Consider the following 24,974-nt stretch of genomic DNA (forward strand, 5'->3'; position numbering starts at 1 on the left):
GCACACACGGCTGCGTGCTGTTTTCCTTGAAACCCAAAACCAGAAGTAGGAACAATGAAGTTTACACTGTGAGCCTTCTAAATTTGTGGTGAGTTATGCATTAGGAAAAATGCCTGGAGAGCTTGTACCAAGCAAGGCTAAGCAAATATTTAAGTGTGGCTTGTACTACTCACAGGTAAGAGATGTGGCACGGAAGCTTTCTGCCTCTTCATATCGGGTAATTACCCCTCAGGTTAAAGAACGATTTCCAGGCTTTACAGCTACTCCCCGTATATCAAGAATCCAATAATTAACCCTTATTATCTTATTTAGAGACGTGAAGGATATTCACACTGAGCAACATCACTGAAGAGCTGCGTGCCCCGCAGACCAGGAGACCCACAGCAAACGGAGCCACGTTTGGGATACAGCAAAGCCAGCCGAGAGCTGCATGGAAAGCTTTCAAAATGCAATTTCCACTTTGGTGAAAGGATTACAAAGGGAGAAGTGTCCTCTAGAGGGCACAGCGAGCCAGTAAACCCGACCTAGTGAAACTCTGAGGGCTTCCAAAGCAGCAGAGGCACAGGTGGAAGGTTTCCAATGTGTTTCTGTACCTGGTGGCATGGAACTGGCTGCTGGTGCCCTCGGATGGGCTGTAACAGAACAGGGCCTGGTGGTGGGTGGCAGTGGGCAGCGTGTGCCATGGAGCAGCACCATCCAGGTCCAGGCAGGAGGTGGGGATGTGGTTGCAGCCTTCTGCCAGCCTGAGCTGCTCCAGGCAGGAATCCAGGCCCTCGTGGCACCCACAAACTGAGGTTGGTGTAACCATGGGGATCTGAGGCGCCCAGTTCTGGACCTCATGGGACCTTGCTGCCTGCTCCAGCCTTCAAGCTGACCCACGTGCACCACAGGGGCAGTGTGGCGCCTTGGTCCCTCCCAAACCACAGCACTCCATGATTCCATGGCTCAGATCACAACCAGCCCGCAGGGAGGAGAGCAACACAGCGACAGCCATGGTGACACAGCAGAGCAGTGCTGTCACCCACGGGCCCCATTTCCAACAGCATGGCAATACTCAGGGGTTGGGGCTCTGACACCGAGGGACAGTCCCTACAACAGCAGCCCTGCAAACCACAGATGGGCTGAACCCCACAGAGTCCCACAGAGCCCCATGGAATCTCACAGAGTCCCATGGAGCCCCACAAAGCCCTATAGAAGCCCCCAGAGTCCCATAGAGCCCTATGGAGCCCCATAGAGCACCACAAAGCCCTGTAGAGCCCCATGGAGTCCCACAGAGCCCCATAGAGTCCCATGGAGCCCCACAAAGCCCTATAGAGTCTCACAGAGCCCTATGGAGTCCCATAGAGCCCCACAAAACCCTATAGTGCCCCACAAAACCCTATAGTGCCCGACAGAGCCCCACAAAGCCCTATAGAGTCTCACAGAGCCCTATAGAATCTCACAGAGCCCCACAAAACCCTATAGTGCCCCACAGAGCCCTATAGAGGCCCACAGAGGCCCATGGAGCCCTCCAGGCGCCGCCGTCCTGCACTGAGTGGGGCACCGCGGGGTCACGTGACGCCGCATCACGTGACCCGCACGGCGAAAGCCATGGCAACGGGCGGTCCCAGCCGGTGAGGCCCGGCCTTCATTTTGTGAGGTGAGGTCAGGACCAGGTGGTGGCACAGAAAATGGAGCGGGCCGGGCCGCGGGGCAGCAGCAGGGGTCTGTGTGCAGAGGGACGGACGGCGCTTCTCGAGAAAAAGGAGCGAAACGGACAAAAACAAAAGGAAGTCCCCAAGAGAGCCGCCGTGCTGCTGGGATCCTCGGTCTGTTGGCTTCTGGGCACCTCAGGAAGGAAACGGCGCGGAGAGCTGCACGGCCAAGGCTGGAGCTGCTGCACAGGAGCACCGGCCACTGAGATCTCCATCAGCAGCCATCTGCTCACTGCACCTTTGGAAAGATTAATGAGACGGAATGGGAGAAAAGAGGAAAAGCTCCAGCAGCAACGCAACGCCTGGCAGTGCGAAACCGGAGCAGAGCAGCCCTGTGAGCGCATCCCACCTGCAGCGAGGGGAACACGAAGCTCCGTCCCAAAGAGAGGGGATCCCAGAGCACAGCTCTGCAAAACAACCTTTCTTTAAAAAGAAAACCAAAACAACAAAATAAGGAAAGAGTTCGGCCCGCTCTTCTGTCAGCCTGCGTGTGTAAAGAGAGAAATTTAAAGCAGATGTTTCAAAATGGGAAAGACAATGGGAATATCACCACTTTCAGGACAAACGCTGCCACCAGCAGTTAATAACTTGGGATGGCTGCCCCGGCACCGTGACCTTTATCCTCCAAAGCCATCAGGCATGTCCTTCAGCTAAATAAAGACATAATTCTATTATTCCCCCCTTCAGCTTTCATAAACGTTGCTGTCTCAATCACCCGGGCTGTACGCAGGAAGATGAAAGCAGTGCTGCTGCCCCTATTTAAGCATCCTCGGCAATAAACCACGGCTGAACAGAGACCTTGCACAAAGTTTGTGGGAAGCAGTGAGCGCAGAGCCCCAGGTCACCAAACGCCCAAAGCAAAGGGCCCCGTTTCCTTCCATTCCCTCTTCCAACCCCCCCCTGGCAGAAGGACGCCTGCTTCACGCTATTTGGAAGTTCTCCTCAGAGTCCTGGAGCATCCTGAGACATTCAGAGCACGACGACGACTCCGGAAGAAAATAACCAAGGGAACAAAGCAGAAAAGCCACATTGCCTTGGGGACATCGAGTTGGTGATGTGAAGGAACGGGGCCAGGAGGCTGAATGCAGCCTCACAGCTCTGAGCTGGGGCAGAAAATGACCAGTGAAGGTGCTGGAGACGACAGACCCGAGGGCCGAGGCGCGTGGAGATGGACTCAGCACCCCTAACAGGATCACCATCCATAAGACTGAAGTCTCAATGATGCGTTACGGCAGAAAACAAAGCCGTGATGGTAACTCTTCACAGAGGCGCCCAGCGCCATGGGCTCTGCTGGGAAGGTTCATTTTGGGGGATGTCGGCCACAGAGCAGCTCACAGAGCTTCACTGCTTTCATGGCAGAGCTCCGGAACCACAGCGCCTTTACATTTGCTCCTGCAGATCCGGAGACACCGACGTGACACGAAACCCAAGCTGCCTTTTGCACATTGTATCTTCCCCGTGCTCCCAAACGCTCTTTCGATCCCTCCCCCCCCAAAAATAAATAAAGTACAATCGATGACCAATCCACTGAGCGTGGCATTGAAGTTACAGAACTACTGACCCGGAAGGTGGAAAGCCCAGCTGCACAGCACAGCCCTGCAAAGCGCTCTCCCAGCACTGTGCCCAGCAGCAGGTAACTGCAGGAGGCAGCGCAGCCAATGCTCAGCCGAAAGCTTCATCTACATGAGCAAATATGCAACAGTTTTGCCTCAGTCCATTCAGCAATCTCTTGTATGCTCCCATCCAAAAATATTTGGCAGGGAAGGAAGACAAACAAGGCAAGAACAAGCAATGCAGTGGGGAAAAGAGGACTCTTTTTTTTTTTTTTTTTTGGAGATGCATCCACATGAATCAAAGGGGTTGTGATGGATCTAGCAACCGCGGTGTGCAACCGAAGCAAAGCAAACTTCATTCCTTTCCTGCCCTTCCTCTGAACATAAATTAAACTTTAATCAAAGCATCTCTGCATTTAAAACACAGCATTAAAATCCCTCAAGAAACTTTTTTTTTTTTTTTTTTTTTTTTAAAGCCAGGCTGAAACCAAAAGGAACAAACGAAAAACCAAATCCAGAACTCAAAGTCCAACGCTCAGACTCCAAACCCCATCAGGAACAGGCAGGCAGGGCACAGCAGCTACACACACAGCTCCCAAATGCTTCCCACTAGATGTTACTTTTCATTGTACCACACAGCACACGGAGAAGACGGTCGACCGTTCTGGGGTTCCAGAGCAAGGCAAAACCCTCCCCAAGCACACGTGTTATAACCAGCAAGACTGTAAAGTGAAGGGAATAAAGGACTGAGATGCTGCCTTCAATGCACCAACTGCAGGGATGCCACAGAGCCCCCATCCTTCTTTTTCACTCCTCATTGAGGCAGACAAGCCGTGGCTTAAGGCAATCCAGCTCGGGTGCCACTTGGAGAGGCCAGAGCTCAAGGCTGTACTTTGTACTTCTGTGGGCCATCAGGAAACAAAAGGGTGCAGGCAGCCGTGGTGGAATATAACCCCAAAGTGCCGAATGGGAATGGTTGGCTTAGCCAGACTCCTGTTTCAACTGGAAGGAAAACTAGGAGGCTGCAGAGGACAACACAAGGAACACAGCTGTTGGTGGAGGAGGACAGGCCTGAGCCCAGGAACGTCGCTCCTGGTGTCCAGCACAGCTTGCTGTGAGCTGCACCATCGCTGCACGTGCCACTGGTTTGTGTCAGGAATGCCACCATCAGGTTACAAAGCCAGCAGCTCACAGAGCTGGGAGCTGAGTGCAGAGCACTGTAAGCACAACTGACCCAGCACAGCACCAGGAAGACGCCAGCCCCAGCGGGAGCAACTGATGCTCAGCACAGGGCAAACGTGGTGGACGAGCGGTGAGCATGAAGGGAAGGGAGAAACAACAACACAGGGAGGAAAGGGCCAGGAAAGAGGCAAGAGGGCAGAGCTCAGGCCGTCCCAGCGATGCTCTGCTCCTCGGCGCTGATGCACAGCAGCTGATCACAGCAAAGCCCTGCACACAGCACACAGCTGAACCACCCCACTGCCAACGCTCCATGCCCTTAGGAAGGGGGCACAGCTCCTTGCTCCCAGGCCAGCCCTGCAGCACAGCGATGCCACGCAGAGCAGCAGGCTTGGCTTTGGCCTGGCGTGACCTCCTAGAGCCTTCCACCACTACAGGCTTCCTTCTGTTTCTTCTGGCATCAGAACATGTGCTCCAACCAGATACTATTTTTATAAAGTTAACTTCAAGGTTCAGGGCAAAAGAAAAAAAAAATTTAAAAAAAATTAAGCAAAATCTATTTTTTTTTTCTTTTTTTTTTTAAGTTTAGTGCCCAGGTGTTGCCAGGTCTGCATTTCAGACCTTGAAAAGAAAAACCAAATGATTTCAGAAGGATCATCCATTCAATGGGCTTGACGTCAGCTCCACCACGATTACTGCCGGGCCACCTTTTCCAAGGAAAATATTATGTTTTCAGTTCTAAAAGCATTAAAGGAAGTTTAAAAGCCAGAACCCCATACATTACTGCACATGAATTTATCCAACCCAGGAGGCAGTAGTAGCTCAGTCACTTCCAGCACCAGCTTTTATTCATCTGCTCACAAAATCAGCTCAGCTACTTTGAAAACACAGCTCTTATGAAAGCTGAATTCCTCTGAAGATCAAAGGTGTTGGAGAGGTAAATCCCTCGCTTAAAAACATCCCTGTGAAATTAAGACCCACCTTCCCACAAACACTGACTGTGCTCCTGTATACGCGAGGATCCGATGCTGCTTCTCCTGTATCAAAGCATCTTCAGCCCTAGGAGGCATCTGCACCCTGTGCCACGGCTGTGCTCCTGTTAAGAACTTCATGCCAACGTCCCAACTTTCACAGAGCACCCAAAGAGCTCAGCCAGAGCATCGCAAAGTTCTTAATTACGTTATGATCATTAACTCTGAGGGCTTGCTTTCAGAGCGTCTCCTTACGCCGAGTGGTTTTTTATCTGGGGAAACCTCGTCTCCCCCTGTGCACAGATGGGATCACAGAATCGTAGGGGTTGGAAGGGAGCTCCAGAGCTCATGGAGTCCAACCCCCTGCCAAAGCAGTTCCCTAGCAGGTCAGCATCCAGGCAGGTCTTGAACATCTCCAGAGCAGGAGACTCCCCCACCTCCCTGGGATGCAGCAATAAAGGATGTCCCACCTCCACCTGAAGTGGCAGACACTCCTCACCCCAATCACTGCTCCCTGGGCAGCTCAGCACGCAGCTCCTCGCTCCCAGCCCCCCGTGCAGCTCACACAGCACAAACACTGGCAGGCATTTACCAAACAGCTTCACAAAGAGCACGTGCGTGTGGGGGCAAGTACTGCAACCGGAGAGCGAGGATGCCCGCCTCTGACTTGTTAGCTTTCAGGTATGAGTGATCTTCTCAGATATTCTTCAAAAAATAAAATAAAATCACAGTATGCATACTTGCGTTAATTAGCCAGCAATTATACGAAAAGATGCCTGAAGAGAGTGGCTGCTATCAGCACAACACGCTGCATGACATGGGAACCACCAGCTGCCCCAGTAACTTCTGAGCAGGGCAGGAGCACCTCGCAGGCATCAACTCCAGCAACCTGAGTTATGCACTGCCCTTTTTGCAGCAGGTTTGTAAAGAGCTGACAGCTCTCCCCTTTCCTCAAGCGAGCTGATGGAGGAGGTCTTACTTTACAAAAACAGAAGTGATTCCTGAATAGAGCTGCTGGGGTCTTTGTTGCTTCTCAAGCATTAAAAGTTGGGAAAAGTTTACGGGTGAGTTGCCATTACACATCAAAGACGTTGGCCTTCCCAGCAGCACCCCTCCTCCCAGTAACTCCCTCGCAGTTGATAAGAATCTCGTGTTTTCAGTTTCACATCTCAAATCTGCACTGCTGTAATGCCTCACATCCAAGCAGATGCAGATTCATAGCCTGAGAACTGTTCAACATTTTGCAGGCAAGCCCCGCTCCTCACAGCACTGCTCCAATGGGACTGGGAATAAACGAGGCTCCTGACTTCCTGCTCATCACTTCACCTCACTGCAGCAAAAAGCAAGCAAGGTCTTCGTGGTGACCAAGCTTTTATCCTGCTATGGACAGAAGCTGGGTTGGATACAGCAGAAGATTTGGAATCTGGCCGTAAGGTGATGCCCCTCCATCAGGAACACTTGATTCACCTGTGTAGCACAAGCACAGGTCAAAGGGAAAATCCTGTGCCAAAGCAATGAGCAGCTCATGCTCTGAGATGTCATTGTTCAGGCATGGAAGGGATGCTGGCCTTTCGGGAAAGCACCAAGAACCCGTGCTTCACAGAGCTGCTGCAGAAGGGTGCCATCATTTCACAGCAACTCCAGTGGCAAAATCCATCCTTTACTATAAGAAGAAACTCCCATCCACACACACTGCTCTGTCAGGAGGAATCAAGCCGCAATTCAAACCCCTCTGTTTGGGCAATCACCACCTATTATTTTTCCAATATCAGAGCTCAATTAATACGATCCTCTAAACCTCAATCAGTAGCTCAAAGCACATCCTCCTTACAGCCTGTATGTTCTTCTATGCAGGACAAGGCTTCTTCACTCAGCTGCTCATCACAGCTGCCTGAGCTCACAGAAGACACAGCACCAGCGTTGCACAGGAGCGGCTGGATGCCACAGCAGGAGCCAGAGCTGCACTCTGCCCTTCAGATTCGGGCTCCTGCTGCCCTTAAGGCTCCTTCCCAGTGCCAGCCAAGCACGTCTCCCCATGCAGGGTCCCCTCCCCACTCACCTTTTGGAAGTACTCATGTCCACGGGCTCGTCTCCCGTCTGAACCTCCACTTTGATGGTTGCTTTCACCTCTCCGCTTTTTAACAGTCCTTGCACTTTTCCAGCTCCGGGATCCGTTTTTATTTTCATGTCTCCTTCAGCACTTATTTCAGTTCCTAACAGTCCTTTCTCCATTTTTAGTTTCTTGCTGTCCACATCGTTATGCGGTACCTCACGTTCTAAGGCTCGTTTCTGACTTCGTGTCCTGCATGCTTCCTCTGTCATTGTGAGGCTCTGGGGAGAGAGGAGACACAAACGAGTTAAACGCCTGGCAAAAAGTAAGTTGGACCAAACACCTTCATTTCAAAACAGGGCAAAGTACGGCGCTCGCTGCGAAAGAAGAAGTTCTGAAAGAGCAATAAAAGTTTTGCTGGTACGCTCGCCTGCCCTATCTGCAGCACACATCTCAGAGCGAAGCACCCAGCATCACCCTGCCTGCGATTCTGATGTGAGGCGAAAACAAACAGAAAAGGCAAAAGGAGTAAACGGCCTCAAACCCCTCCGAGTATCAACCAGAAGCAGGAACTGCAGTAACAGCAGCAGGAGGCTGCAGCGGGGAACGCGCAAACCCCCACCGTCGAGAAAGTTTGGAGCTCTCCCAAGAAGCAGGAAGAAGAACGCATGGATTTGCCTGACATGCAAATAAGCGTAATTACAAAATCGGAGATTAGGATCGGGTTGGGAGAGCCGCCACGTCTGTGCCAGGACCCAAACCCAGCCGCGGGCTTCGGGACCACGGCGCTGCGCACGGGGAGCCCTGCATGGCGCCGCGCAGCCACGGCCCCTCCTGGGAGCAGAGCAGGCCGGGGGCAGAGCGCAGGGCCGCGGGGTGGCAGCGGGTACCTGCGGACACCCCTCGGACGCGGAGCTGAGTCAGGCTTTGATCCCATGACATCACTGGGCTCCACATGACCCTTCCCAGGATGCAGCCTGCGAGACAAAGCACTTTCCAGAAACCAGTCTGAGCCGGCAGCGGGCGACCCGCAGCAGGGCTAACCCCAGCGCCCGCAGCATCCCTGCCGCTCCTCCTCCTCCTCCTCTTCCTCCGCCCGCACCGCCGGCCGCCCGGGGCTGGCACAGGGCGGGGGGAGCCCTCCCTTCCCTTTCTAATTAATTAATTAAGAGTCCCTCCCATCGCAGTGCCTCCCCCCCCTCCCCCGCTTTTAAACTGGATTTCAAGAGCCAGGCCGACGCACAATAGTTGGACCAAGTCTTTCCAATGTTTTTAGCGGTGAGGTTAACATAATCACGCAACGTAATTAACCTCTGCTCGCTCCCCCCCGCCCCCCATTATCCACCAATGTCACCCGAGAGCTCCGTGAAACCGCAGTTCGGAGGCTCTGAGCCCCGCACGGTGACCGCAGGTTTCTCTGCCCGCTGTTGTACAAAGAACTCGGTTTTGTTTTAAGGGACAGCTGCAGTCACACACGGCTCTGCTCAGCCCATTGCTGCTGGACTCAGAGCCGGGCAGGAGGGTGTCCGTGTGTCTGTGTGTCCGTGTGTGTGCTGGGCTGAGCTCAGGGCCCGGCAGCAGCACAGCAGCTCACATCCAGCTCCAGCCATGGGCAGCCCTGCAGACAGCAAAGCTGCCCCTCACCCCAACAACCCGGGCAGGAATGGCAGATCTCACTGCTGTTCACTGAGTGCAGATGTACCTGAAGCCAGAGCTGCATCCAAAGGCCACCGGGCAGCTCATGGACACGGGGGTTTGCCGTTGTCACAGAGGTGCTCCTGCAGCAGGGCTGCTCAGCTGGTGCAAAACCTCCTCGAGAAGACAAGAAGCAAAACCAAGCAGGTCTGGGTTCACTTCCAGCACCTGCACATCCCCCAGTCCTGGAGGAGAAGCACAGCTCCAGCAGTCGGTGCTGATCTGGCACTGCTCAGTGCCTCCATGCCTCAGCAAAGTAGGCTCCACGTTTTAGGAGCGTTCATAAGATGCTGTAATTTCTCTTCGTTACTCCTATCTTTGACTGAGATGAATTTCAAGCTATACTGAAGGACTCCACCTCTACCGCAGGCCACAGGTCTAAATCCTGCGCGCACAGTGATATTTAACAATAACACACCATCAAAGCTCTACAGGGGATGGAAAAACAGGCAATGAACCACAACCCCACATTACACACCCATGTTCACAGCAGCTCAGCTGTGCACAGCGGGGCAGAGCCCCAGAGCCCCCTCAGCACCCCTGGGCTGAGCCCAGCCAACAGCACAGCCTGCGTGCACACACGCACCTTCCCAGCACACCCATCCTGCTGTAGGCTCCCCAGGACAGCACACAGCAGCAAGGAGCCTTTTCTTTTTGCAATGGCAATGAGAAGGCAGCAAGATGGGACAGCAATTGTTAGGGAGAAGCTTGCTGGATACACTGGGATTGCATCTCCACCAGCTGATTCTGCTGGGTGGGCTCAGATCAGCAGCTCAGAACAGCCAGGCTCTGCGAAGGACAACACATCACTTTGGAAGCCGACCCCAAAACCCCACTCTGCTTCCCCCAGCTTTCACAGGCACCGAACACACGAGGGGCAGACAGCGTTGACTCCACCTTCCATTCTCCAGGAGGAAGGGTAAGAAAGAATTACGCAGTAAATTTCAAGTTTCTATGGGAGGTTCCGCTCTTTATTACAGCAAATAGCGCGGCTCGGAGCGGAGCACTCAGGACTTCAGCAGCCAATTCTCAGCTTTAAGTGCTATTGCTGTAACAGATTAACTCCTACCAACAATTCAAAGGCAGTTTAGCATACAATGCTTTGCCCCAGAGCCCTCCACGCTGCTCCACTGCCCTCTGAGCACACTGCCAGCAGCCAAAGCCCAAACCTGTGCTGAGCCTCATGGCCGGGGAGGCACCATGCATGGCAGCTCCCATGGCTGCCACCTGCACAACTGCTGGAGAAGCTACAGAACAGGAAAAAGTTTGAGATGTGGGGAATTAATTGCTTTGTGCCAGGGATGTTCAGTATGGCCCAAACCAAGGCGGGCAGCCCCAGCGTGGCACCAGTGGCACTCGGTTCTTACAACACAGTGATGGGAAACAGACAGCCGAAGCGAGGAGGACACCTGAGGCTTTGCTGGAGCCCCAGCAGCAGCAAAAGGAACAGCACTGAGCAACCCTGCTCTGCAGCACTATTTCAGCAGCCAAAACCAAAGAGCAGCAGCCCTCCTGCCCAGCATCAAAAGTGAAAGGGAAAACAGCAACAAAAAAAGAGGCAAGGTTACAGAAGAGGAAAGGGAAGGTGCACGTGCAAGCCAATACCCCGGGGTGAGCAGCAGCCAGAGGTGGCTCCAGCTATTTTCTAAGTGCAGCTGATCAGAGCCCAGGGATGCTTCAGCACGTGCTCTGTGCTGCAGCTGAGCTCTGATCCTTGGTGTGCCATAGGTGTTGTGTGGCTTTTTTGTTTGCCTTTTTCCTGTGCACTCACTGAGAAAGAAGGCAGAAGTGAGAGCTCCTCGGAAAAGTTATGATCCCTGCGTGCAGCACTGTGTGAAGGTGCATTTGGGTCTGCATGCCCACACGTGCACACGCAGGAGTTCAGGACCTGGCCGTATAAATCTCAAAAAAAAAAAAAAAAAGCAGATTTCAAGAATCCAAATTAAAGTCTGGATGATCGTTAGGATTATTATTATTTTTGTAAAGAATGAATGAAGGCAGGACAAAAACCCAGCAGGCTGATAGAAATGAGAGTCCCAACACCTGCCCTCACCTGGGCTCCCGTGCCGCCCCGGGGCTGCGCTCCCCACGGCAGCACCCCGAAGCAGCGGGGCAGGGGGGCAGCGGGTGCCCTGCTGCCAGCCCACCAAGGGTTAAGCCCTGCCATTTTGGTGCCATTCACCGATATGTCCATTAAGGGTGTTACATAACAAAATGGCAGCCCTTAACCCTTTCCTCGCCGGCTGCCACGCTGCCGAGCTGCACGCCGACGGCCGGCCGGCGGCACTCCCAGGCGTGGCGGCCCCGACCCCGCCGTGCATCAATGGGATCGTTTGGGATCGTTTCCCCTCGCCGGGAGCGTGCAGGGGAAGATAAGCAGCCTCGCTCAGCACCGCTGGTAGAAGCTGCAAGCTGACAGAAGTTTCCTCTGTGCCAAGGCACGAGGCTCACGGTGAAAGGAGCAGCGGTGGGCGCGGGGACGGCGGCACAGCACTGGGCCCAGGGTGGAAAGCAGCCCAGAGCTGCAGCCTGGTGCTGCAGGACAGCCGAGCACCGTGCAGCGCTGTGACAGCAGCAGCAGCCACGTGGCAGCGCCCGCAGGTCCCCCTGGCAGCCCACCAGCACCACGCTGTGCCCACAGCACCACGGGAGCGGGGCAGCAGTGTGTGTGCCATCAGCAGACAGCTGCTGAGGCTCCGAGCACCACGAGCACAAAGCTCTGCTCTTGGCCAGGCAGCAGAGCAGAGGTCCCACAGCATCAGAAGGCACTGCTCTGCTTTGCTCTGCTTTTGTGTCAATGCACCTTAAGAGAAATCTCTGCTTATGGCACAGCTCGGCTCCGTTCGCTCACAATAACGATTAGAGCTCGGGATTCTGAGCACTCCGTGCAGCACAGCAGTCACAATTCCTGACAAAGCTCTGTGTGCCACAGATGACAGCAAACAGAGCTGCACGGATGTGGAACGGCCACGGCCTGAGAGGTCAAACTGATCTGCTGGCATTGGGTGAGGACCTCCAAGGAGCTCTCGCTGCCAAAATGATCTTAGAAAGTATGTGCTGCTTTGTTTTAAAGGCACGGCCACATCTGTGCTGCTCTTCCTCATGCTGCTGCTCTTCCCCCAGAGCAGGGTCTCACATCACCGCATCCAATGGCAGCAGCACGCAGCCCGACCTCACCTCCCCAGCCCCATCAGCCCTCTCAGATAAAAGCTGATGGTTAAAAACCATTCATCAAGCATTTATTTTCACTCAAAAGTAAAACCTGCCACCCATCCACCCCGCGTTCACCCAGCATTAGCTACCAATACAACCTCAGTCCACCCACAGAGGGGACAGGCAGAGCCAGACGCAAAGGACAGCACCAAAAGGAAGACCTGGGCAACGCTGGGAGTTCTCTTCTTCTCCACTTGCTCACCCCATTCTTCACTAAATAGCTTTAGAGTTACACCAGTGTTAAGGCCGCAGCTGGGGTTCACAGCGTGCGCTCAGAGGGTGCTGCCCACAGCCACTGCATGAGGGATTTGCTTGACCTGAATTCTCCCCCAAGTTTTATGATCTATTTTTGTCTAGAAACCACTGGGCAGGAAGTCTGCTAATGACTGCGTCTGGGCTTTGTATTACCAAGAAAACAAAAAGCTACCAAGATTCCTCAGAGCAGAACAGCAGCTAAGCACAAGTCCTGACTGGGGCTCAGAAGGGCAGCGTTCAGGCAGCGAGCTGAAGCAGGAGACAGCACTCGTGTGCACATCTCTGCAGCTTCAGAGCTGCACGGCGGGCGCTCGGAGGTTGATTACTCACTGATCAAGAGAGCAGATTAAGAAGTTTCCACAACTGTGGTCAACAGGTTGAAGCGTGGCAGCGGCGCAGCGACTCTCACTGCTGCTCCCACTCCCCCGCTGCCAGCTGATGTCACACTGAGGGCGCTGGTGTGACATCACTCGGCCCTTCCCTCCCCATGAAGGTGGTTCTGTTCTGCACAAACCTGGGCTCAGCTCTGAAGTCGACTATGGCACAAAGCGCAGTGCAACAAGTCAGTAAGTCTATGAGCAGTGACACCAACCCTTTAGAGCAAAAGCATCAGAAGGGAAGAGCAGGAACGCCTCACATGCATCACCAGAGGGGAAAGAAACACCACAAAACAGCCACCGGACAAATCCTGACGTTACTGATTAAATAATCCATTGAGAGGTGAGCTCCACCAGCACAGGACAGGCACTCCTAAGGGCTTTCCAAAGCACAGCTTCACATACACCACTGCAGAGCCATAGGGCAGCCGCAGAAATCTCATTTCCATTCACCACTTCACTTCTGGGGGTTGCACAAACGATTGAGATCTACACGGGTCTCAAGGGAGGAATTGCTGTGTGCTTGCTATTGCCTCTCCTCTTGTTCAAGACCGAAAATACTCTGCAGCTGTTGTGAATGCCCAGCTAGAAGGAAGCGAAACTCCTCTGTCTGCCCATCAGCAAACTACGGAGACGCACCAATTTTGGAGTGCTGGCTAAATGTTAAGTGAAAGGCGACTTCTGCTGAAGGCAGAACCTGAGTTCAACACCTGAGCTCTGCTACTGCCAGCTGAGGCAGCAGAACCACCCGATGCCAATGGCAGCCCCAGCCCCAGTGCCATCCCCTCCCCTGTCCTACCTGTCAGTGAGGTTCATGGGTCCCACGGGGGGGTCCTGTCTGCACCAAGTGGCTGAAAGGGACCGCAGTGCAGGTCCTGCAGGAAAAGACAAGGAGGTGAGCACAGCTTTGGTCCAGGTAGCGAGGAGCCCATTGCCTTCAGCTGGCATGCACGCGCCGAGACAGTGACCCTAAAACCCTGGGAAGGGCAGAGACTGCATCCTCTGGTTTAAGCTGGGAAGGAATTGAAGTCAGGGCTCGAATGCTTTCGGATCAACACACAAACTCACACAGCAGCCCTGCTGAGCAATCAGTGATTTGGCGTTTGCATGGGAAGGACACCCAAGTGTGTCCTCGTGCCCAGATGGATGCTGGCTAAATCCCTGATGGGAGCCCAGCGCCGCGCAGCCCCACACTGCTCCTGGGGACACCTGAGAACAAGCCCACGGCCCTGCAGGAGCATCCATGAAGCCCACATCGTACAGAGAAAGCAGGGGGAAATCGCTTCAAGTGAGTGTGTAACATCCATTCTGATGGACAAAGCTCGTGTGTTCACCTGCTTTTTGCTCCACAGCAGCTTCTGCTGACCCACACTTGCTCACGCTCCACAAAAACCCTTTCACAACCCAGCACAACGTCCCCACCTTCCTCTTCCCACTCTATGAAAACACCGAGGGAAGAAAGACGGAGCCTGGGCAGACCAGCCAGTGAGAAACCCCCACCAAACCAACCCACGTGGCCACACACCTGATGGGCAACGAGCTGCATGGCACTGCTGCTGGTCCAGAGCGACCACCAGGACCACAGCACCGACCCGGCAGTGAGCCCTGTGCTGGGGCACAGCAATGGATGCTCAGCAGCTGCCAAGCACCTTCTTGGAAGCTCAGCCTCTCCTTTCTGCTAAGCCATTGAGAGCTCAGAGTCATTCCTCTCCTCCAAAAGGTTTTTTGGAGCAGGTTTCTGTTGTTTGCAGGCAGGACAGCAGCTCATCACCTCCTGTCCTCCAGACTGGGGGTGCTGGGGGATGCTGCTCCGTGCCACTGCCTGCTGTGCAGCTCAGAGCATCCAAAGAGGTTCCAATGGATTAAACAAATTGCTCCAAAATTGCAGACAGAGGAACTTAATGAATGGATATGCAACTGCGTTCTGGGTCTTGATTAGCTATCTAGAGGGCAGGTCTTGCTAATTATAGCTCATCCTATTAGTCCAATGCTTTTCTAATTAGTAGCCCATTGAAAACCATCGCTACAGCTACTTTGGGGCCTTCGTGAGGATCCAGCGGTGCTGTGAGCAGCAGCCACGCCGTGGTGCATCCACACCTGGTTGGGATGCACCAGAGCCTCCAAAAAGCCGTTACAAGTGATGAGCTCCTGTGTTAATTAGTAGCTGCGGCACCGCTGCAAGTTGGGACACTGCTGGGAAAAAGGAGGGGGGAGAAAAAAGAAGAGATTTTGGAGGAGCAAGGAGGAACGGCTCCTTCCATCGTGCTCTGGACACGGGGAGTCTGAGCTGGGCTGCTGGGGCTCCTGCCTGCCTCCATTTTTAACAAACCGTAGCATTAAACTCCCGTCGTGCTCCTGTCATGGGACTAAAATAGTTTTCATCTTACGAGGACACGAGGAGCTGTTTAACTGCTTCCCTGCCGGGGGACGCCGCAGCTCTGCCCTGCAGCGCCGGAGCTCCGAGCCCACGGCTCCAGCCCAGCATCCCCACAGCACTCAGGGAAAAGGGTTGAGATGGTTTGCAGTTGTTGGTAAAGCACCACGGCGGGGATTCTCGTGGGAAACGGGCACTTAAGCAGTTAACAATGGGAAGTGAAACTCGGCCGGAGCAGCTCTGGATTTGACAAGTCCCAGCAGAAGGCAGCGGCCGGAGCCGTGCAGCCACGTGTCCCAGTGCCACCAGCACCAACCTGCTGGGAAATCCAGCCTGTGGTCCCCAGGCTGTGGGACAGCATCCTTCCCCTGACAGAGCTCAGGTTGCTGGGAGCCACCACTGGCACCTGGCAAAGGGTTTTCCTCTACAAATCAATGAGGAAAGTTGTAGATCAGAACAAGGGCGCTGCGATTTGAGCGACATCGCTGAATCCCACCAACAGTGCCTGGAAAAGCAACAGGTTGGTAAAACTAAAGAGAATCACAGAATGGCCTGGGTCGCAAAGGAGCACGATGCTCATCCAGCTCCAACCCCCTGCTGTGTGCAGGTCACCAACCAGCAGCCCAGGCTGCACAGAGCCACATCCAGCCTGGCCTTGAATGCCTGCAGGGATGGGGATCACAGCCTCCTTGGGCACGAATCCCCACGCTGAGCAAGGTTTTAAGATACGATGTTTTGAGAACAGGCTCCAGATTCTTTCAGATGAAGGCAGGGAAGCTGTGACACGGGGATGCAGAGCGCTCTGCTCTGTGCGTGGCTCCTCAAACAAGTGATAAGAAAACCCTGTGCTTTTCGGAAGGCTGAGCGAAGCTGTCAGCACCAAAAGGAGTCACATTGCAATCTAAATATTGACACACCAGGGGTTGGCTTCTGCCTCGTGCCCAGGTGTGCTTCCACCAGTGCTTCTGAATACAAGAGTGAAGTCTTCAATCGTTGCTCCAGAAAGAGAACTCAAAGCCGTACAAAAGCAGTGAACAAGTTTCTTTAGCACCAGAACTTCAGCTTGCATAAGAATTGTCTCTGCCTTGCAGTGGAGGTGCCAACCCTCCCGCTCCCAGCCCATGTTGGTACCCCACCAAATAGCTGGGAATTGCTGCCTGATTCCTGCGTGCCCACGGATCAGGAAGGTGCAGCTCAGCCCCTCCGCTCAGTGCCGCCCCACAGGAAGGCAAAGAGCCTTTCAGGTGCTCATTAACACCAGTGCCACCTGTTAATTGTGTACCAGGCTCACTGCCGATCAAATCTGTTATAGATTGAGAGCCTCTCTCACTCATTTCCAAGTTCCTGAGCAGAGATGAAGACGCAGCCATCAACAGTGCTCCTAATCACCCCTCTGGATCAACGCCTGTGCTGGGCAGGAATGTGGAGCTGGGCACAGAGGGAACGTTACCCATGGGCAGCATCCATCCCCCAGAGGACACTCATTTTCCAGCATTCCCTTACAGATGCCAAGAGCCACCGAGTCCCACGACAGCGCAGGCAGGGATCCACAAGCAGTGTGTCCTTCCTCCAGGGCACGCAGCCTTCTGATATCAAGGTACCACGCTTGCCAAGCTGAGCCTTTTCATATCACTGCTATCATCCGATTCTTGCAACCCAAAGTTGGTGTTTTCAGACGTGTTTTGACTTCTCTTTGCCAGGCTGCTACACCTCAGTGGTCATCACCGTGCCACGCTCTGCCCTCCCTCCCCAACCAGCCCTGTCTGATCCGAGCCCCCTCTGCCTTCCAGTCGTGACGTGTGCCACGCTGCTGGCAGAGGAGGGGGCGTCTCTTCTTTATGCACTTTGTGGAATGGTTTGGCAGAATATCACAGAGGGGAAAGGGGCTGTGAAGGCATCACCTCGCTCACTCTGTGCCCAGCAGCTCCGAGGATGGAGGAGGCAGCACAGCGCCGGGCATCGGCCAAAGCACAGCCACCATCCTCTGCTTCACAGCACAGCCTTCCAGCATTCCCCTTCTCTGAGATAATTCCATTTGTGCCCACCTGGCTCCATTCAGCATCACTCCTGGAGGTGTTGCAGCAGGATTCTTTTTGGTTTTTTTTTCCCCCCTGTTGGAGCTCAAGGTTTCGCCCCCCGCTAACGACGCGCTCTTCATCTCAGCGGTAGGAATGCATTAATAACCCATAAGCTAATAATTTTGTCGCAGCAATCTTCGCTTCCCTGCCTGTATTATTTAAAAGCCAAGTCGAGGGTGTGCGTGGAGCACGACACCGCTCAGCAATCCAAATAAGGGAACGAAATGGCAGCTTGGCAGGAGCCCAGCAGCCACACCTATTGACAGGGGAAGCAGCACAGCCACCCCGGTCATTACAGCAGGAGCTCCGTGCACAGCAGCACCCACCTGCGGGCTGACATCCCACCACGGGGCTGCGGGGGTCACGCTCACACCCTGAGCCCAGGAAGCAGCGCTGTCACTGCACCCATGGGACCCAGGGGCTGCGCTGGGCAGCAAAGCATCTGGGTGCTGCGAAGCAACAGGCGCACAAAGCAAACGGGAGATGCGGGAGATCAGAGCGAGATGCTGCGATTCCAGCCCCCGGTGTGACTTGCACAAAAACAGGAGGGTAGAGAGCAACCAGAGGTTTGCAAAGGGAATGCTCCTCTGTGTGTGTGTCTCCTAAGGGATAAACAGCGTGCAGTATTAAAAAGGAGTCATCTTCAGCTACTTCTATAACCTCCACCATCATCACGGTTCTCAGGCACCAGTGACCAAGCAGCCCTCCAGCTGCCTTTGTTCCATAAACCACTTCTACCACTTAAGTTCTGGCCATTATTAAGCCATTGTCTCTGCGTTTAAACCGGTTTTGGTCCGACAAACTGAAATGAATCCATCCCTCTCTGCACAGCCTCGCTGAAGGAAGCAGCAGCAGAATCATTTCAAATACACTGAACACAAATGGATGCAGCTGTAACCCAGAAGGGCGCTCCCTGACCTCCCTGCGCTGTCACAGAGCTCAGGATGTCAGCCTAAAGATGCAAGTTTACCTGCTGCAGGATTTAGGAGAACTTTAGAGCCACCAAACACTTCATGCATCCATCGAGGAGTGATGCGTGCTCCTCCCCAGCACACACACGGCCCAGAGATGACAGCTGCTGCCCTCAGAACTGCTGGGCACAACCCAGCACCTCCCACAGACATCAATGAAAGCAACAAGTTCTGCTCTCAAGCACTCGAAACACAGAAGTTCTCCACTGCTTATGACGGGCTGCCAACCCAAAGCATGGCTTTCTGGGCTGCATCTGGTGGGCCTTGAATATAAAACCTAGCAGCAAACAGAGCTGGGCGCGCACACGCAGCGGCGTGCAGCAGGGGCTGAAGTAGTTTAGTGCTGTACAACAAACCAGAAAACAGCAGATCTGCGCTGTGAATGGACCTGAACTGTGGCTCAGGGACACGCAGAACCACGGGATGTTCTGAGATCCCATTAAACATGAATGCCTTCGTTTTACTTCCTCTAATTCTTGTGAGCGTTTCAAAGCTCACAACCACGTGGCCGCGTCAGCAAATGAATGGCCGGGCAGGGCTGATGGGCTGCAGCAAGGAAATCCTCCTGCAGCAATAGGTAAATACCACTATGAAACCTGAAGATCTCATTTACTGCTCAATTATAACATCTGCAAATTCTTCCAGGTTTGTAGCATAAACCAAACTGAGCAAGAAATCACTGCTGATGATCTTGGGATGCGTGCAACAGCACCGGCAGTGGCTCTGCTGCTCTCCCCATTTACCAGGGACCCACCTGGGGCTCACACACTCCATTCCAGCCGTGTGCTGGGCAGCTCAGAGCTGCTCCAAGGAGCTGCAGCAGGTTCTGCAGCCAGCAATGGAGCGTGCTGACTTCACTTCGCCCCGGTCCCCGTGAGCCCAGGCGCAGCGCAGGACGCCAGAAGCAGAGGGTGACCTCCATGCACACCAATCCCCTTCATTTCACAGCAGTTGGGCGCCGCAAACAGGCAGGGAAACTGGATTCGAGTCATTAGTCACCCAGTGAATGCCAAGAGGCTGGAGATGACTCCTCTTCCAAACGCAGCACAGCTCCACGCAGCACGCTGAGCCAGCAGACATCCCCAGCAGGGTGGGATGGAGCACCAGTAGCAGGAAGGCAAACGGAGCAGCCCAGTGTGAGCTGTGATCACCTCTGCCCTTCAGGGCTGTGCGCTCCCATGCCAGAACCACACAACGCCTTCTGCCCCCACACCCCCAGAGCAGAGCCTTCCGAAAAGATGATGCTTGGTCACAACGATGTGCTCCACGAGGCACCTGGAGGCCTCCCAGCCCAGCCCAGCCCTCATAGGGGATGCATAGAAAGCCTGGGGAGCTCTGAAATACACCTGGCTTCAGCACATCACCTGCAAAGGCACAGAGCCGGCTGGGAAGGAAGATGGCAGATGGCTGAGCGCAGCGCTGCCCACGGCCAAGGGAACCCTGAGCTCCACGTCAGACCCTATCTAATGGCCTTCAGCACGTGTCACACACTGTCAAGTCTTATTCTCCTACACCACACAAATGTTTGCACTTCCCAAGCCAACAAACTGCCCCGTGCAGAACACAGAGCGCACCCACAGGCTCTTCGTTCTGCCCTAACCTTAACCTTAACCCTACCAGCAATTCTCACTTCACACTAAGATGAGATGGAGCTGCGTTGCTTGAGAGGTAAAAGCTAAAGGTGAAGATTAAAATAAGACTGAAGGAAACGGTTGTTACATTTGGCAGATCTTCCTCTCAGCCCATGCTGTACCCACTCAGATGGGACAGCCAGAGCACAGAGATGCTGAACACCCCAACCCAAAGCATTGATCTCCCTCTCCTCCAGAGAAGCACAGGTGAGGAGGAGAGCATCACCCACAGCTGTGCCCGTCTCAAGATGCAACCCCAGGGAGGCTGCTGAGTTCAGAAGGAACAGAACTGCTACAGCTGCACCTGGCTGAAGCTGTTTCCTAGCTTATTTCAGCACGACAAAACAGCAGCATGTGCCAACATCTTTGCTTAAGAACCAACATGTGGAATCTAGGGATGCACGAAACTTGCTAAGCCTTGTTTTCACCCCATCCATTTTGTCCCAGGTGGCCAAACTACACGTATTTTCTCCCTCAAAATCCTCTTAATCATTTAAAGACTGTGTCCATCAAGTGAGAGCCACAATTCTGCTCTCCAGCCCTGCCTGCTCTGGAGGAGGAACCACGAGCAGCGCAGCAGGTTGTGGGCTCAGAAGCCCCAGCAGAACGAAAACACAGCGTGTAATTAAGACATAGGAAAGCTGTCTGGGAGGATTCCTTCCTGCCCCGTCCCAGCCACAGCCCCCAGGTGATGCTGAACGGGGCACACAGACACGTGCCAGCATCGGGAGGCCGATGCCAGGAGCCGACAGCGCAGCACCGCCAGCAACCCCATGGTCTGGAGAGGGGGAAAGAAAAGTGCTGAACTATGCTGAAAGCCAGCATAGGAAACTGTGCATTAGTGAGCCTTAACCTTTGCTTGGGTGCTACCCCACGGCGCTGGCTTCGGGCAGCTCGCTGGTGGTTTCCCCACCTGAACACAGGCAGAGGCACCGATGCACATGGGGCATCCTGGTTGAGTGGGGAGAAAATATCACAAGAATTAACGACCTCTTGTAAGAAGAAGATGCTTCTCATGAGCCTCCTGGCATTGTCCAGCTCCTGAATCCCGCATTGCTTCCCACTCCCATCCCCAGTCCAACACAATTCCACATCACTGGAAGTCGAGCGCCCATTGCGGAGCTCTGTGTGGCACTGGCTGTTCTGAGAAGCAAAAACCTCTGCAGCACCGTTTTGTCTTTGCTGTCGTAAGGGAGCTCTGCACACGTGTGTCAGTCCAACAGGGGAACGCACACACTGCATGCTTTCTGTCCAACCCTCCTCTGCTGAGCACAGCTCGGGCAGCACCTCCCACCAGCAGGGAAACGTCCATGGCCACATGTGAGCACGGGTCCAATCCCTCCCCTCACGCAGGGCTGAGCCACGGGAAGCACAGCCAAGAGAAGCAGCCGTTAAAGGCACCTTCAGCCTGGGGGAAGAGAGCACAGCTCCCGTGTGCTCAATAGGCACCAAAAGGAGGCTCTGATGCCCCAAGATCGGGATCTGGACACACACAGCAGCACTCTGTTCCTGGCACCGCGGCCGCAGCTCAGCAGGTCCGGCTGAGGCAGCCCTGCATCACCTGAAGGACTTTTAGGCTTCATTTTCTACGTGCTCCCAGCCAGCTGAGGGACGCCAGACGTTGGCTGCCTTTGGTTTTACCAAGCACTCTCCTCCATCCTCCCCCCAAGCAATGCAGATGGAACCGCAGCCCCAACCGAGCCTCGTAACCATCGCACAGCACATGAGCACCACCTGAGTTTACACCAACAATTCTGAACAGCTCCCTGTATGCCTACCAGCCTGTAATTACTACAAAAAGTCACAGCGCAGCTATATTAAGTTCCTGTATTAGCATACTGACACTGCAGCATTGCCAGCTCCATTGCATCACCACCCGTCGGTGTAACCCCACGTAGCACAGCTCCACACCCCCACCTCCGAGCAGAGGGAACAGCTGTGGCTGCCTCCATCCTGCAGCGTGGACACACAGTGCTTCTTCCCAGCAGGATCCAGCCTGTTGTCCCTCCTCCAGGCACGGGATCCAGCCCTTCTCACACCGACACAAACTCGATCACAGCTAACCGGCGATAGATTTGGGCTTTTTCCAAACAGAAGTTAGAAGAGCATCACCTGCAGCAGGGCAAAGCGCTGCAACCCAACTGCTGCACACACAGCACACATCAGTCACATCAGTGCAGGGGGAGAAAGCAGCAGAGCAGTTCCCTACGAGCAGCGCCGTCTGGGAGGCAGCGCTCTGTGGGGTCACAGCCCTTCAGCACGGGGCTCTGTGTCACCACTGGGGGCTCACGAGGTGCCGCTGCCATGTCACCCTCAGGTCCCTGCCCGGGTTCTGTGGCTCCTTCCCAAGGGCCAGACCCCACACAGCACGCCATGCACCCCCCTTATTCCTTACTTTCACCATCTCTGCCCCCTGCTCCTCTCCCACCTCACGGTCTCTGCTAACCACGCACCCGCCCTGCTCCCATTTCCCTCCGCTGCTCTCCTGGGGCTTGAGAGCTGCTCAGCAGTTTGGGAAGCGCTCCCAGCTCCTGCCTGCTCCAGGTCTGCCAGCAGTCGCCGATTCCCGAAGGGCCCTCTCCAGTTTTCACTTCCTGTGTAACACTCCCTGCGAGCAGCTCTGCTGTCGCTGCAGCCGGAGGAGGGAGCGAGGAAGTCGGGCACCCACGGGAGGAGCCGGGGCTGAGGCTGTGCCCGCGGGTCGTTCCTTGGGGACCCACCCAGGGAGCACCGCGGGGGAACGGAGCGCTGCAGCCCGGCCAGCCTTCGGCAACGCGGGGCGGGCAGAAAAGGGACAAGCGAAAGCAAAACCCAACGCTCACACATCCGAAATAAAGCCGCAAGCAGATGCCGCGGGGCAGCAGGAGCGCGCATCCCAACTTCGGGGCCGTGAGACCGGGAACGCCGCGCGACGCTGCGCAGCTCCAGGCTGTGCCCACTGGAGCAGGGCCGGGGCTCTCCCGCTCGCAGTCACGCAGCGCAGCTCGCACCGGGCTGCGCCACCGCCCCGGGCCGCCCCGCCGTTCCCGCAGCGCCCGGCGCCGGAGCGGCTCCCGGCCGATCCCCCGCGGAGCCCCGACGTTCCCGGCAGGCGGCAGCGGAACGCCCCTCCGGGCGGCGCGGCCCCGGCGCACCTTGAGCGGGGGGAGGACGGGGACTCTTATTGTGACACGGCCCTCCTGGCCGCCCGCCGGCCCCGGTGCCACGGCGGGGGCTGCCCGGGGCGGCCGCTCGCACCACCCCCACCCCGGCGAGGGCCCCGCGCGGGGCCGGGGCGCCGCCGGCCCCGAAGAGGAGGAAGCGGGCACGGCGAAAAGCCCGCACCAACTTTGCGAAGCCGCCGCGCCGCCGGCCGCCCTCCGAGCGCCGAACAAAGCCGAACCCCGGGGCGGCGGAGCCCCGCGCTCGGGCCGAGAACCGCGGGACCCCGCGCCGCCCCCGGCCCGGCCCGCCCCCGCCGCTCCTCCCGCAGACAATGCGCCCGACGAGAACTTTTCGCTCGGGCACTTACAGCCGCGCCGCGTCCCGCCGCTCCCCGCCGCCGCTCCCCCGCTCCGCTCCGCGCCGCCCTTTCCTCCTCTTCCCCCGCGTCGCCGCGGGCTCTCCCCGGTGCGGGCTGTCGGCCGCGGCTCCCCCGTGCCAAATAATGCGCTTCTCACACATGGAGTCGCGGCGTCACTCGGCGGAGCATGCGCGCGGCGGGGCCCGGAGCGCGGCGGGGCCGGGAGGAGCGGCGGCAGCGCGGCCCCGCGCCGCTTCCGGGCAATGGTGGAGCAGGTCTGTGACCCGGGGCGCCATTGGCCGGAGGGGTCGCGGCACATGGCAGGCGGGCGGCGATTGGCTGCGGCGCGGGCTGGGGGCGCCGCGTTGCGGCCGCCCGGGGCCACGTGGAGCGGCGGGGGCTGCTGGCGGCGGCCCCGCGGCATTGTTCGGAGCCGCCGGGGGGTCCCGGACCGCGGGGAAGGGCTGCGAGCGGCGCTCGGCGGCACCGCGCGGGGACGGGAGGCGGCGGGGTTCGGAGCTGCCGCGTGCTCGCAGTCGAGAACCTCGGGGCGGCTCCCGCCGCTCCGCTGGGGCACCGGAGCGGGAGGACGGCGCGGGGCGAGCCGGGGCTCGGGGCTGCGGCTCGGAGAGCGGCGCCCGTCCGTCCGCCTCGTGATAGGAGACTCTCAGTCCTCCTGCGGTCTTTCCGCGGTCGGGCTCACGGAGCTCCGGCACCGCTGGCCGGATGTCGGGGCTGCGTTCAGCTCGCGCTTCGGCCCGGCCCGGTCTGCGCCTCCCAACGCGAACGTATCGCGTTCCCCGGCTCCAGCAGCTCGGGCTAAGTTCAGCAGCGCTGTGGGCGCTCCCTCCTCTCCACAAGGACGAGGCTTCGGGCTCCGGTGCATATTTCTGGCACCTTTCCTTAAATCTAGCTGAAGGGTGCGGGTAGGGAGGGCTGGGAAGGAGGGTGGGTGCTGGGTGGGGGTCACTCCAAAAACCCCTGTGCCCATGCTTGTGCTCCCTGTCAGCACCTTTCCAGGCCTGATGCTTATGGAAAGCAACTAAGGGGCAGAACAAGCAGAATTTGGATGACTTAATTCTGAGGCCGAAGAACAGCCTGGAAGTCCCAACAAGAGATGGGGTCCCTGCCCTACCTCTCATTAACACCCCGTATTCAAGCACAGCAGAGCTCAGACCCGCAGTGCTGCCTCATCTCAGGGTCGGCACCGGTCCCCAATGCACCCAGTGCCTTTTTCCCATACAAACAACTGCCCTCCCTCTGGGACGGTGCAGGTGCAGCACCAGGAAGGCCTCTTCATTAAGGAGTCACCAGCCAGGTGCAGCAACGTGCTAATTACTTAACGAAGGCGCGAGCTGGTGTTGTTGCAATGAGAATCCAGTGGGTCTATCAGCAGAGAAACCCCAAGGCCACCTCTAAAAGTAACCACAG

At 55.9% G+C, this 24,974-nt stretch overlaps 1 protein-coding gene across 4 annotated transcripts in view; it reads right to left on the minus strand.

Annotated features, from left to right (window-relative positions):
• The window catches only part of GATAD2A (GATA zinc finger domain containing 2A), a 36,153-nt gene extending 12,563 nt beyond the window's left edge, over positions 1–23,590 (minus strand). For 3 of the 4 annotated variants that reach the window (XM_042835631.1, XM_042835629.1, XM_042835632.1), the window contains exons 1-3: positions 23,553–23,590; positions 13,787–13,862; positions 7,457–7,728 (exon numbers count right to left, since the gene is read on the minus strand). In XM_042835631.1, the coding sequence (XP_042691565.1) occupies positions 7,457–7,719 (263 nt within the window). In that variant the 5' untranslated portion in view covers positions 7,720–7,728; positions 13,787–13,862; positions 23,553–23,590. Of the gene's footprint in view, positions 1–7,456; positions 7,729–8,337; positions 8,482–13,786; positions 13,863–23,552 lie in introns of those variants that run through there. The other variant, XM_042835630.1, reaches the window with a different exon arrangement.
• Positions 23,591–24,974: the final 1,384 nt, after the last annotated feature.

This window comes from Centrocercus urophasianus, unplaced genomic scaffold, assembly GCF_019232065.1.
Source record: "Centrocercus urophasianus isolate 14NV4802_14NV808 unplaced genomic scaffold, USGS_Curo_1.0 seq_54, whole genome shotgun sequence".
NCBI lineage: Eukaryota > Metazoa > Chordata > Aves > Galliformes > Phasianidae > Centrocercus > Centrocercus urophasianus.